Source organism: Chiloscyllium plagiosum, unplaced genomic scaffold (genome assembly GCF_037043375.1).
Source record: "Chiloscyllium plagiosum isolate Xiang-an unplaced genomic scaffold, Cpla_swu_hap1 HiC_scaffold_15, whole genome shotgun sequence".
Taxonomy (NCBI): Eukaryota; Metazoa; Chordata; class Chondrichthyes; order Orectolobiformes; family Hemiscylliidae; genus Chiloscyllium; species Chiloscyllium plagiosum.
This window is the reverse complement of record NW_028270153.1, coordinates 45,509,315-45,522,094: the sequence shown is the minus strand read 5'-3', so window position 1 is coordinate 45,522,094 and position 12,780 is coordinate 45,509,315. Positions and strand designations below refer to the sequence as shown.

Below are 12,780 nucleotides of genomic sequence, written 5' to 3'. Positions count from 1 at the left end.
AAGCTTCAAATGGTGTATTCTAAGTTTTTTTTTTAATAAAGAGGTTCATTGTCAGCCCTCTCACCTCACTCAGAAACCGCAGGCTGAACGCCAACTCCAGAACATAAAATCCAATCTGGCACATCAGCATTGTACTCCGTGATTAACTGATGGAGATGTCATCTTTCAAATGAGATAGTTTATTTAAAATTTGCCTCCCTTTTAAAGAGGACATAAAAGATCTCACATTCCAATCACTATCGATCTCATTATTCTACCAAAAGCAGGCGAGTTCTTCCAGTGCTCTGGCCAGTACTTATTGGTCAGTCAAGTTCACTATAAGAAATTACTTGATTACATATCTCATAGCTGCTTGGAAAACCTTGCTGTATGCAAACTGGCTGTCACAGTTGTCTACTTTACAACTGACCACTTCAAAAAATAATTATTAATTGGTATCAATGTGCTTCATGATATTCTAAGATTGTGAAATACATTATATAAATGCATGTCCCTTAAATCATGCTCAGAATAAAGGTTCTTTTGGGGGGTGGAGGGGTTGCCTTTTGGCAGTGGTAGTGTCCATACTCTGGGCTAGAAAATCTCGATTCAAATCCGACCTGCCCCAGAGGTGACAAAATTGGAAGTTGAAAACAATTTTTCTGCATATTTCCAAATGGCACTGGGATTAAATTTGAAGCATGATTTTTTATAATATGGTGTTTATAATATCACATACTTCCAAAGTAGGAGTTAATGGCTGGATCAATATGCTTTAATACGAATTTCTAACTTCTGAATTATATTAGTTATTGGAAACTTAAATGGCATACCTCAATATTCAGGGAAGCAAAAACTTCAGATTTTTTTTACATGAAATATTGTACAACTGCTAAAAATACACATCCATAACAGGTACCACAGAATTCCAATAATTGAATTTATATACTTTTTGCAAAACACAACTTTAGCTGTAGTCAGAAAAGAGTTTGTAATTTATGTTTAGCTTTTTAAATTCAATAACATGGAGGGAAAGGTGACAATGGGCAATCACATCTTGCAACAAACATAGGTTTAAAAAGTAAGTCCCAAACATACAGAACCAAAGCTTCCTTGCTGCTAGAGAAAAGGAATCAAATCAAATGAGTTTGGACAATATTGAATTTTACTGAACCACATTGGGTATGAAAAGATAGAATATTTAATTCTTGAGTCTCATCTTCCCTTAACTTGATGTCTTTGGTTATGCTGAATGCTCAAAATGGTATTTCAGGAATTAACTGGAGACTTAGCACCAATAATATACTGACATCTATGTTAAATAAAACTAATGTGTAGTTGAAGGAAAATTTATTTTGTTCTGCATGCCTCTTAAAATTGCTCACCTGAGTCAGAATGTAGCTCCTTTGCGCCTCTTCCATTTTAATCAAGCTTGCATTCACATAATCATTATCACCTTGTTGTAGCTTAATTCGACTGTGATCAACTTCGTGTTTACAGAAAAAAAAGATTACTGGTGAGCATTATACTTCATTTATAGTTTTGACAAAACATGAATGGTCAGGACATACCAATTAAGCTGCAACACAGGACACATGTTTAAAGTAAAGTAACATTAACTATTTGGATGATTTTGCAGTTTTGAGAGACAACGCATAAATTGCATTCTTCAGAAGATGTCAACTAGGACAAATAGCATAAGTAGTTCAATAGGTCTGGGACAGTCCAGTTTAAAAAGATCTGAAACCTGTTACTGGTCTGTTGGTCACATGTCTTAAAATGAAACTATAACCAATTTTAACAAAGTTAACATAGAAAACCAAATCTTTCAAATATTTGTAAATATTGTCAGTTTCATTATGCATACAGCAGTAAACTAAACTGAAGAAAGATGCAATTCACCTTAAGAGATCAAGAAATGTTGGGTCTATTGATCACGCTGCACTAAAATTAATTTAGTATAAAACTCACGATGAAGCAAGCATACTTTTTTTTTTAAGTAGTGTGGGAATGATTTTTTTTCTTGAAAGGGAAATACAAAAGGAGAAATTCTGCAGTGCTTTTCTGCACAGCAAAATCCAAGTTTTCAAAGCTGGCCCATTACAATTAAGGGATTCACATCAATTTCAATTTCTAAACAAATTCATAGGTTATATTAAATGAAGATGTTGTTGATTTACTGTTGTAGCAAGGTTAAAAAATACAATGCTTAATTTTCTCAAGGATGTGAAGTGTCATTTTAAAGTGACTTGTGTTTCCTGGCTCAAGGCTTTTTGTTACAATTATGAGCATTAAAAGATTGCTATACTTTGGGACTACATCTTTAAAATAACTGAAAAGGAATCATGTGACCTGCTCTGATATTTGCCGGACAGCAAGACTCGATTGCAGAAGATTAGAAGGTCCATTTGGAAACAACAGGAGCAGCATATGTACTAACAGTGGATAGGCTGTCAGTAGGAGAAAGTGAGGTCTGCAGATGCTGGAGATCAGAGCTGAAAATGTGTTGCTGGAAAAGCGCAGGTGGTCAGGCAGCATCCAGGGAACAGGAGAATTGACGTTTCGGGCATAAGCCCTGAAGAAGGGCTTATGCCCGAAACGTCGATTGTCCTGTTCCCTGGATTCTGCCTGACCTGCTGCGCTTTTCCAGCAACACATTTTCAGCATAGGCTGTCAGTAGCAAAGTATCAGAAAAAAAGTGTTGAGAATCTGTTGGAAGTTAGAAACAGCTGTGCTACAAACTGTCCATTTAATTCCAAGATAATTCAGGACCTTGAATCAACTACACAAGTGATAAAAGCCCCAGATTCATATTACCTTGGATTTGGGAAGAGCTGAAGATATCCCTGAAAATTCTCAGTCAGGATCTTGGAGAACAGCTGTGGTCAATAAGACACTATAGTTCACCACAGAGGAATGTGGTTAGGAGCTAATAATTGGATTGAAAAGAAAATTCTTGAAGAGTAAAACAAGGATGAAAGATTTGCTGGCTTGCAGAAAAGAAAGATTCTCAAAAGAAATCTTGCAGTGAAATAGTTCTAACCGTAAAAGTTTCCAGAGTGAGAAATGAATAGAACATGTGATTTTTTGAATGCCAAGAAACACATGTGACTGATAGAGAAATTTGGATGTCTACTTCATACATATACTTTACACTATACTTGAAGCTAGTTTTCTATTGGATAACAAAAAGGGAAACATTTTATTGAAATTTAAAGGATAAAATGCTAACAAAGATAGTTTAGTTAATAGCACTTTGTCTTGTTACAGTAAAGTCCTAAATGGTGAAATCTCATCATCCTTTCAGCTATTAATTGGAAGCTTGAATTCCTTCTTAAAAAGAATCATCTCCGAAGGTCATAATATTTAAAAGTACATACTCCCCTTATAGCACCTTAAGTCTGTGGCTTGAATTTAAAAACAGAATGTAGTTGATTGGGAATGCTGGTTTGCTGTAGAAAAGGCAAACAACTATCTCCAACCTTCAATGTAGGTGGCCAAATTAATAAAAATCACAAACTTTTATTGATTACTATTTGATGCACTGCATTAGATTTTCTTTGTTAATCTTCTTGCATTTATCTGTCCTGCAGTTCTTCAGGTCACTTCTTTGTTGTGGCTCCATTTGTTAACAAAAATTGCAATTCAATTTGCCACAGATCTATTTTTTACCCCTTCTGCATACTTTGAACAGGTTTCTCTTCCATCCTGTTCCATCTCTCTTCTGGAAGTGCCCTATTTACACTTCATAGCGTTCTACTAAAAGTAGCTATATTTCTAACCTCAGTTTAAACAGTCTCGGCTATTCGATATAATGGTAGCCAATGGGTTCTGGGTTTGAACTGGTTACAGGATAAGGCAATAAATGAGTACTGACAAACTGTTAAAGCAGAAGACCAATGACAGTGAGCTGGAGAAGGGAGGGTGACAGGGTTTAGAGTGACCAGGGGATACCAAGCTCTTCAAACAAGGAAGGCACCCAAGTAAACATTAAATTACAAGTCAAGGTTCATGGCAAGTTCAGACACCTCAAACATTTTCAAGGCTTATGGACAGTAGTCAGACAGGACTGTTTTTAATTCATAAATTTTGATTACATCTTCTGATCAAACCATATACTCAATCAATATTCCTTTTTCAATTTTCCACTTGCATACAAGTTTTAATGCTATAATTAGGTCAATTACCATTTAAAATAGAAAGTTCTGTCAGGATGGTGTCTTCAGTTGTGCTGTAATACAGCTCTAGAGTAGGTGGGACTTAAATTCAGGAGATAGGGACACTACCACTGCACCATAACAGTACTAAGACTTAACTGTTCACACACTTGTCAAACTCCAAAACTATGCAACAAGAGGAGAATTTTAAAGTTCAAGTATGTGGAGCATATGCTTTGCCACTTTTTTGTAGTGGAATTTAGTTTGCTCCCAATTGTAATAGCCATAATGAAAAATGAACTAGTTTGACAATTATTCATTTTGTCATTTCAGCAATTTATTCAGAATAAATTAACTGATTACTTTAACCATGTTCAATGTTCTCTTCATCAGGTAGCATAACAGTCAAAACTATGGGCACAACTTCAAGCTGGCAACTGTCATTTTTGATAAAAGATCAAGAACTGCATTCAACAATGCTGTAAAATCACATCAGTTTTATTAAAAATAATTAATTAGTTAACAGTAAACCAGTGGCCCTGACTATGACTTGGCAATGAGGTGCTCCAAATGTATTGTTAGTGATTCAGTGAAGATATCTATGTTTTTCCTCTTAAAATATGCACTGTTTGCTTTAAGGTTCTTTGAGGTCATAGAGTCAGAGATGTACAGCATGGAAACAGATCCTTCGGTCCAACCTGTCCATGCCGACCAGATATCCCAACACAATCTAGTCCCACCTGCCAGCACCCGGCCCATATCACTCCAAACCCTTCCTATTCATATACCCTATTCTTAAATGTTGTAATTGTACCAGTCTCCACCACTTCCTCTGGCAGCTCATTCCATACACGTACCACCCTCTGCGTGAAAAAGTTGCCTCTTAGGTCTCTTATATCTTTCCCCCTCTCACCCTAAACCGATGCCCTCTAGTTCTGGTCTCCCCGACCCCAGGGAAAAGACTTTGTCTATTTATCCTATCCATGCTCCTCAATTTTGTAAACCTCTAAGGTCACCCCTCAGACTCCGACGCTCCAGGGAAAACAGCCCCAGCTTGTTCAGCCTCTCTATATAGCTCAAATCCTCCAACCCTGGCAACATCCTTGTAAATCTTTTCTGAACCCTTTCAAGTTTCACAACATCTTTCAGATAGGAAGGAGACCAGAACTGCACACAATATTCCAACAGTGGTCTAACCAATGTCCTGTACAGCCCCAACTAACCTCCCAACTCCTGTACTCAATACTCTGACCAATGAAGGAAAGCATACCAAATGCCTTCTTCACTATCTTACCTACCTGCAACTCCACTTTCAAGGAGCTATGAACCTGCACTCCAAGGTCACTTTGTTCAGCAACAGTCCCTAGGACCTTACCATTGTGTGTATAAGTCCTGCTAAGATTTGCTTTCCCAAAATGCAGCACCTCGCATTTATCTGAATGAAACTCCATCTGCAACTTCTCAGCCCATTGGCCCATCTGGTCCAGATCCTGTTGTAATCTGAGGTAACCCTCTTCACTGTCCACTACACCTCCAATTTTGGTGTCATCTGCAAACTTACTAACTGTACCTCTTATGCTCGCATCCAAATCATTTATGTAAATGACAAAAAGTAGAGGGCCCAGCACCGATCCTTGTGGCACTCCACTGGTCACAGGCCTCCAGTCTGAAAAACAACCCTCCACCACCACCCTCTGTCTTCTACCTTCGAGCCAGTTCTGTATCCAAATGGCTAGTACTCCCTGTATTCCACGAGATCTAACCTTGTTAAGGCATTGTGGAATGCCTTATTGAAGTCCATATAGATCACATCTACTGCTCTGCCCGCATCAATCCTCTTTGTTATTTACAGTCATAGTGATGTAACAGACCCTTTGGTCCAACCTGTCCATGCTGACCAGATATCCCAACCCAATCTAGTCCCACCTGCCAGCACCGGCCCATATCCTTCCAAACCCTTACTTCTTCAAAAAACTCAATCAAGTTTGTGAGACATGATTTCCCACGCACAAAGCCATGCTGACTATCCCTAATCAGTCCTTGCCTTTCCAAATACATGTACATCCTGTCCCTCAGGATTCCCTCCAACAACTTGCCCACCACTGAGGTCAGGCTCACTGGTCTATAGTTCCCTGGCTTGTCTTTACCGGCCTTCTTAAGCAGTGGCACCACGTTTGCCAACCTCCAGTCTTCCAGCACCTCACCTGTGACTATTGATGATACAAATATCTCAGCAAGAGGCCCAGCAATCACTTCTCTGGCTTTCCACAGAGTTCTCAGGAATACCTGATCAGACCCTGGGGATTTATTCACTTTTATCTGTTTCAAGACATCCAGCACTTCCTCCTCTAATCTGGACATTTTGCAAGATGTCACCATCTATTTCCCTACAGTCTATATCTTCCATATCCTTTTCCACAGTAAATACTGGTGCAAAATATCCATTTAGTATCTCCCCCATTTTCTGTGGCTCCACACAAAGGCTGCCTTGCTGATCTTTGAGGGGCCCTATTCTCTCTCTAGTTACCCTTTTGTCCTTAACATATTCGTAAAAACCCTTTGGATTCTCCTTAATTCTATTTGCCAAAGCTATCTCATGTCCCCTTTTTGCCCTCCTGATTTCCCTCTTAAGTATACTCCTACTTCCTTTATACTCTAAGGATTCACTTGATCTATCCTGTCTATACCTGCCTGCTCACTTTATATCAGTTATTTAGAGGTCAATTGGTATTTTGGTAAAAAGGACAAAAGTCCATCAACAATAGATCAAATTGAAACTGCAATGAACAAAATCATTCGCTTAACATACTTCTGAATAGTACAAAAGTGTCAAACTGCTGGCTTAGATTAAAAATGCTGTAAATGAATGGTTGACATTTAGAGCAATAGTTAATACTGTATTTAAAATTAGTATGTTAATCTACAATACCAGGTTCTCTATTTTTTTCAATTAATACTTAGAGTAAATTCCTTTCCAGCAGGAAATTGGGATGCAATACAAACACCTTTTACAGTGATCAAGACCCTTCCCATTGTACTTACAGGGGCTGACATCTCTATATCTGTTCCGATTTTTATTTTCTGGAAGCTTGGCTACTTTACAAGGGAAGTCACTGGCTTGATGTCGGATTTCCTGGAATTGCAAAATGGGAAATTGTCAATGAGGCATCAGAGCTACTATAGCCTAACAGTATAACCAGCATGCACAGTGGTACCAAGAAAACAAACTTGCAAATTCCTGCTCAAAGCAGTTAGCTTATTAAAACTGTAATACAAACAGTGCAAATAATTTCAACAACTTTCCTCCACTTTTCTTTAAAAATAAACAATTTGATTGCACCATTAATTGTCTTCAAATAATTTACAGTGAAAGGAACTCCTATGCTTAAACAAAGGTACTTTTTAGTCAAAAATGATTGACTTTGGGATCTGGAGTTTCAAAATAGAAATAAAATGAAAGTACTAAAGCTAAGCAATACTGATGCTTTTAAAAACAAATAGTTTTGCTTAATTACTAGTCAGGGTTAATTAAAAACCAAAATCCAATATTATTCACGTGGAAGGAGTGCACTTTCCCTGCTTTTCATTTGCTGATCTCTCCATAATCTTCCTTTCTTAACTTCTGTTCCAGGTCACCAAAAAAGGTGTTTATTTCTTCTCCTCTCCACTCATGCTAGTCATAGAGACAGTCTTGTCTTAGATTTAAGATTTAGATTACTTACAGTGTGGAAACAGGCCCTTCAGCCCAACAAATCCACACCAAACCTCTGAAGAGCAACCCACCCAGACCCATTCCCCTACATTTACCACTTCACCTAACACTATGGGCAATTTACCATGGCCAATTCACCAAACCTGCACATTTTTGGATTGTGGGAGGAAACCGGAGCACCTGGACGAAACCCACGCAGACACGGGGAGAATGTGCAAACTCCATACAGACAGTCGCCCGAGGCGGGACTTGAACCCGGGTCTCTAGCGCTGTGATGCAGCAGTGCTAACCGGCTTTCTGACACATTTCTGACATTTGGAATCCATCTTAAGTTTTTTGTGTACACAACATTCTGATACTCCAAAACAAGCTCAACACCTTCACACCTTCATCCATAGTATGCATGAGAGTTAGATTACCGATTAAAGCAACAGATGCAACAAAAACAAACTCCATACATTAGTGGAGTAACATTGCTAAACTAGCCTGTCTGGTCAGTGATTTAACTTGCAGTACTTATTTCCAGAAGTTGACCCCAATATAATATTTACAATGTTCACCCAAAATCATCCAGACATACTCTTAAAAGAGGCTGGAAAACAAATTAATGAAAATAACAAATTGTCTCTTTCAAAAAAGATACTGTAAAAGGTGAAGTCTGACTGCGATAAGCTCATGAGACAGCATATCACAAAAAATGATGCAATGTTACATGATCTTGTTCCCTCAAGCTTATAGCATGCTGATACAATGGTAAGAAGTTTCTGAAATAAAACTATATTTTCCTTAGCCAGTTATCTGTAAATATTTTCAATATTTGCTGCATAACAAGACCAAAAAATTTATAATGCACTCAATAGTAACATTTTATGGAAATATACTGGAGATGAAGTCAGGGAGCAAACAAAATGGGATCGATTTGTCTCTTTCAGAATGGAAAACCAAAAGAACTGCAGATACTGTAAATCAGAGACAAAAACTGAAATTGCTGGAAAAGCGCTGCAAGTCCGTCAAAATCTGCAAAGAAAAATCAGAGTTAATGTTTTGGGTCTGGTGACCCTTCCTCAGTCCTGCCAGACCTTCTGAGCTTTTCCAGCAATTTCTGTTTTTGCTTCATTTTCAGACTCACCTTAATCTCAGTCTATTGCGCAAACTGGTGAGAAATGTCTAGCAAATAACCAGAAATGGGTTAGCAGGCGATGTTAAACTGCTTCTGGTCTTCAATTCCTTTTCCTCATTTGCTAATTGACACACCCAATCCAAAATACCAAAAATTAATTACAGCATGTCATTCACCACACAGTTAGGAAGGAGCACGGTCAGCATGGGACTGCAAGTGACAAAGGCTCAGTGAGTTGCTGCTTATATTGTTGAAAATTTGGCTCAAAGTGAAAATTTGATACAAGGGGAGACATTGGTGCTTTAACCAAGGTTCAGTGCAAGAAATAAACACTCCGGAATGAGGTAAGTGGGAGAGGACAGAAGACTTCAACCAAAAGGCCTACTTGCAGTGAGAACAACTGTCATGTGAGCTCAGAAACCACAGTGATGCAAGTACAGGAATGAAGCTGACTGGTGAACATGATTGGTGAATATTTCTAGATTCGTAAAAGCAAAGTCTTCAGTTTGTTTGTGGAAGCCAATGTGACCCAGAGTCAACACATCTGTGCTAAGCATTTGCAGTTTGAGGAACGTTGGTTCAGAATTGAAGAGCTAGAGTTGTAAACATTGTGCCGCATCTGGGATGGGGAAAGTTACCTGGGCACGAACAGGCCAACATTTATCAACAGGGAGTTTGAATATTTCATACATTTGAATAATATCTTACATCTAAGGACAGCTCCATACCATCTGTCATTCAATGGTGTGGCAGAAAGAACAGTCCAAACTTTGAAGGCCGGCTTAAAGAAACAGCCTGCCAGCTTCACTACGTAACAAACTATCCCCCTTCCCATTTAATTACAGAACCACCCGTCATGCAACTACAGGGATAACTCCACCGGAGTTGCTAATGGGGAGAAAACTCCACACAAGGTTAACTCTGATCTTCCCTGCCCTGGGAGGGGTCTGGTTGGGTAGAGTGAAATAGCATCAGGAATGTCAATGCTGGACACGAGACTCGAAGTAAAAGCGACATTTTACTTCAGGGAAAGAACTTTGCTGTAGGAACCATGGAAATGGCCCTAGAAAGGTAAAGGGCATGGCTGACCCAGTGACGTTGGGTATGTGAGACAGTCCTGAACAAGCACGTGGACCATATGAAAGCTACAAACCCGCAAACTGCATGGAAACAAAATGTGCCTGGCTCAACTGCCAGTCTGACTGCTCTGGAACCCATGGGTTCTCCCTCCCCATCAAGCATTGAACTTACCTCAGAATCTGAGATGCGACACAGGGCATGTTGCTGCCTGAAATTAGAACTGATTTCTTCTGAAACACTGTGCACAAAAGGTGATCTACTGTGCATTACATGCCACCTACATTCACAGAGCTGGCTTTCAGGAAGCGAGGTCAGGTATCATGGCCTTTCCGCGAGGAAATAAAGGTGACTTAGTGATAGGATACCACCAGCTCTGGAGTTATTTCAGTCACCGCTGTCATAATGTCTCAACAACTTGCAGTTATAGTACCTTTAAACGAGTAAAATGGTCAAAGGCAGTGCTCAAAGAGGCTAAGTCACCCAAACCAGATGGGTCACACCTTGTGTTGTGGAGGGAAGCAAACGTTCCATGCTTTTTAGTCACAGTTAAAGGACCGGAAGATTCCAAATGTTACATTTTGTTCAAATTAAAGGAAGAACAAAACTGGCAATAATGAACGGATTGGCCTAACATTAAGTTTTAAAAGTCATAATTTAACAGGAACTCATGTGTCACTTGAATACACATCCAAAAGAGATCTCATATGAACTGAAAGATAAATCACATTCAATCATCTTGAATGAAAATTTGATCAAGTTTTTATTTGAAATCAGATGATTCAGGAGAGTGGAGAAGTCACAGATTTCCAGAAGGTGGTGTCCAAATGCAGAGAGTCCACATTTAACATTGTTCACTTTAATGTTGTTTCACTTTAACATTGCTAAGTTGTTAGTACTAGAAATCTCATGGAACGTTGCAAGATTAATTTTAACACTGCTTATTACAGTACTGTTCACTGAAGCCTTCACCAGATGACTCACACCCACCAAGCTTCAGACCACTCACCCAATGCCTGCACCCGGCTATGCCACATTCCAAAAGCATTTCCTTGTAAGGCTGCACAGGCCCACTGCCCTTTGGAGCCACACAGATCGGATAGGACAGCCTAGACTGAGCTTGACAGCATGCACCCTTTATACCTTGGCTGATGAACGCTGCCTATGATTGGCAGCACCTACACCTCCTCCCTTGACGCATAGGGCACAGACCATAACTGAATGTTGAAGGCTCCCCACTCCCTTATAATCAAAAGCAACACAGTAAACTCCACAACCTAGCTCTTCACAATTATGATAATTCTGCCCTTCCCCAAAATACCCAATGGAGACAGTGGCCATGGAGGATTATCTTGAATTGCTGCTGTTCATGTGGCAGAGGTACATTCAGAGTACTGTTAGAAAGTGAGTTCCAGGATTCTGACCCAGTGACAGTACAGCATTACATTCCCAAGTCAGAACAATATGTGGCATGGAGGGAGTTAAATGGAAAAATTACCAGCATATCTTCTGCCCTTGCCCTTATAGATGGTAGAGATTGTGGGTTCGAAGATGCTTTTGAAGGAGTATGGGTGAGTTGCTGCAGTGCATCTTATAGATGACACATACATTTGGCCGTTGTATGTTGGTACTGGAGGTAGTGAAAGCTTAAGAACATGGATTAGGTACCAAAAGAGCTGCTGTGTTTTGAATGGTGTTGAGCTCAAGTGTTATTGAAATTGAATCTGTCCAGTCATATAGACAGCATTCCATTACACTTCTCTCTTGTAGACGGTAGAGTTATGAGCCTAGTTACACACCGTAGAATTTGTAGCCTTTGACTTGCTATTGTAGCCATTGCATTAATATGGCTGGTCTAATTTTGTTTTTAGACAATAGCAATCTCTAGAATGTTGACAACGGATGATTCAGAGTTGATACTATCATTGAATATGAAAAGAAGATAGGTATATTTTTTTGTTGGGAGATGGTCAGTGCCTGGCACATATGTTACTTGCTATTTAATAATTTAATCTTGAATGTTGTTCACATTTTGCGGCATATTGGTACAGACTGCTTCCGGACTTTAGAAAAAGTGAATAGTGCTGAACACAGTGTAATCGTCATCCCTACTTCTGACCCTATACCAGAGGGAAAGTCACTGACGAAGCAGCTGAAGATGGGGCTCAGTCACTACCCTTAAGAACCCCTACAGTCATATTCAGGTTTTGTCTATGGTTGAATGATTGGAATTCCATCCTAAAGCAATTTTTAATATCATGTGCAATTAAACAAAATGTGATATACTACTTTTAAATAAGAAAAAGTGATCCAGCTCAAAAGACACAGTCCAATGAAACATTTAAGCAGAAGGTCATCTAACCCATCCCATAGCACTTGAACAGCATAGGTATTCTCCCAGCCCTAGTTAAAGAACAGTAAAGAAAACAAGTATCATTTATTGCATTTGAAAACAGAAATTGCTGGAAAAACTCAACTTCAAAACAGTCTTGACGAGTCATCACTGGACCCAAAACATTAACTCAGATTTCTCTCCACAGATGCTGCCAGATCTAGAGTCAGAGAAATAGAGATGTACAGCATGGAAACAGACCCTTCGGTCCAACCCATCAATGCCGACCAGATATCCCAACCCAATCTAGCCCCACCTGCCAGCACCTGGCCCATATCCCTCCAAACCCTTCCTGTTCATATACCCATCCAAATGCCTCTTAAATGTTGCAATTGTACCAGTC

General features: G+C 39.3%; 1 protein-coding gene across 1 annotated transcript in view; it reads right to left on the bottom strand.

Moving 5' to 3' along the window:
- The window catches only part of LOC122560064 (tyrosine-protein phosphatase non-receptor type 1-like), a 93,658-nt gene that overhangs the window by 23,586 nt on the left and 57,292 nt on the right, over positions 1-12,780 (bottom strand). The window contains exons 2-3 of the mRNA XM_043710268.2: positions 7,179-7,269; positions 1,365-1,465 (exon numbers count right to left, since the gene is read on the bottom strand). Of these exons, the coding sequence (XP_043566203.2) occupies positions 1,365-1,465; positions 7,179-7,269 (192 nt within the window). The remainder of the gene's footprint in view (positions 1-1,364; positions 1,466-7,178; positions 7,270-12,780) is intronic.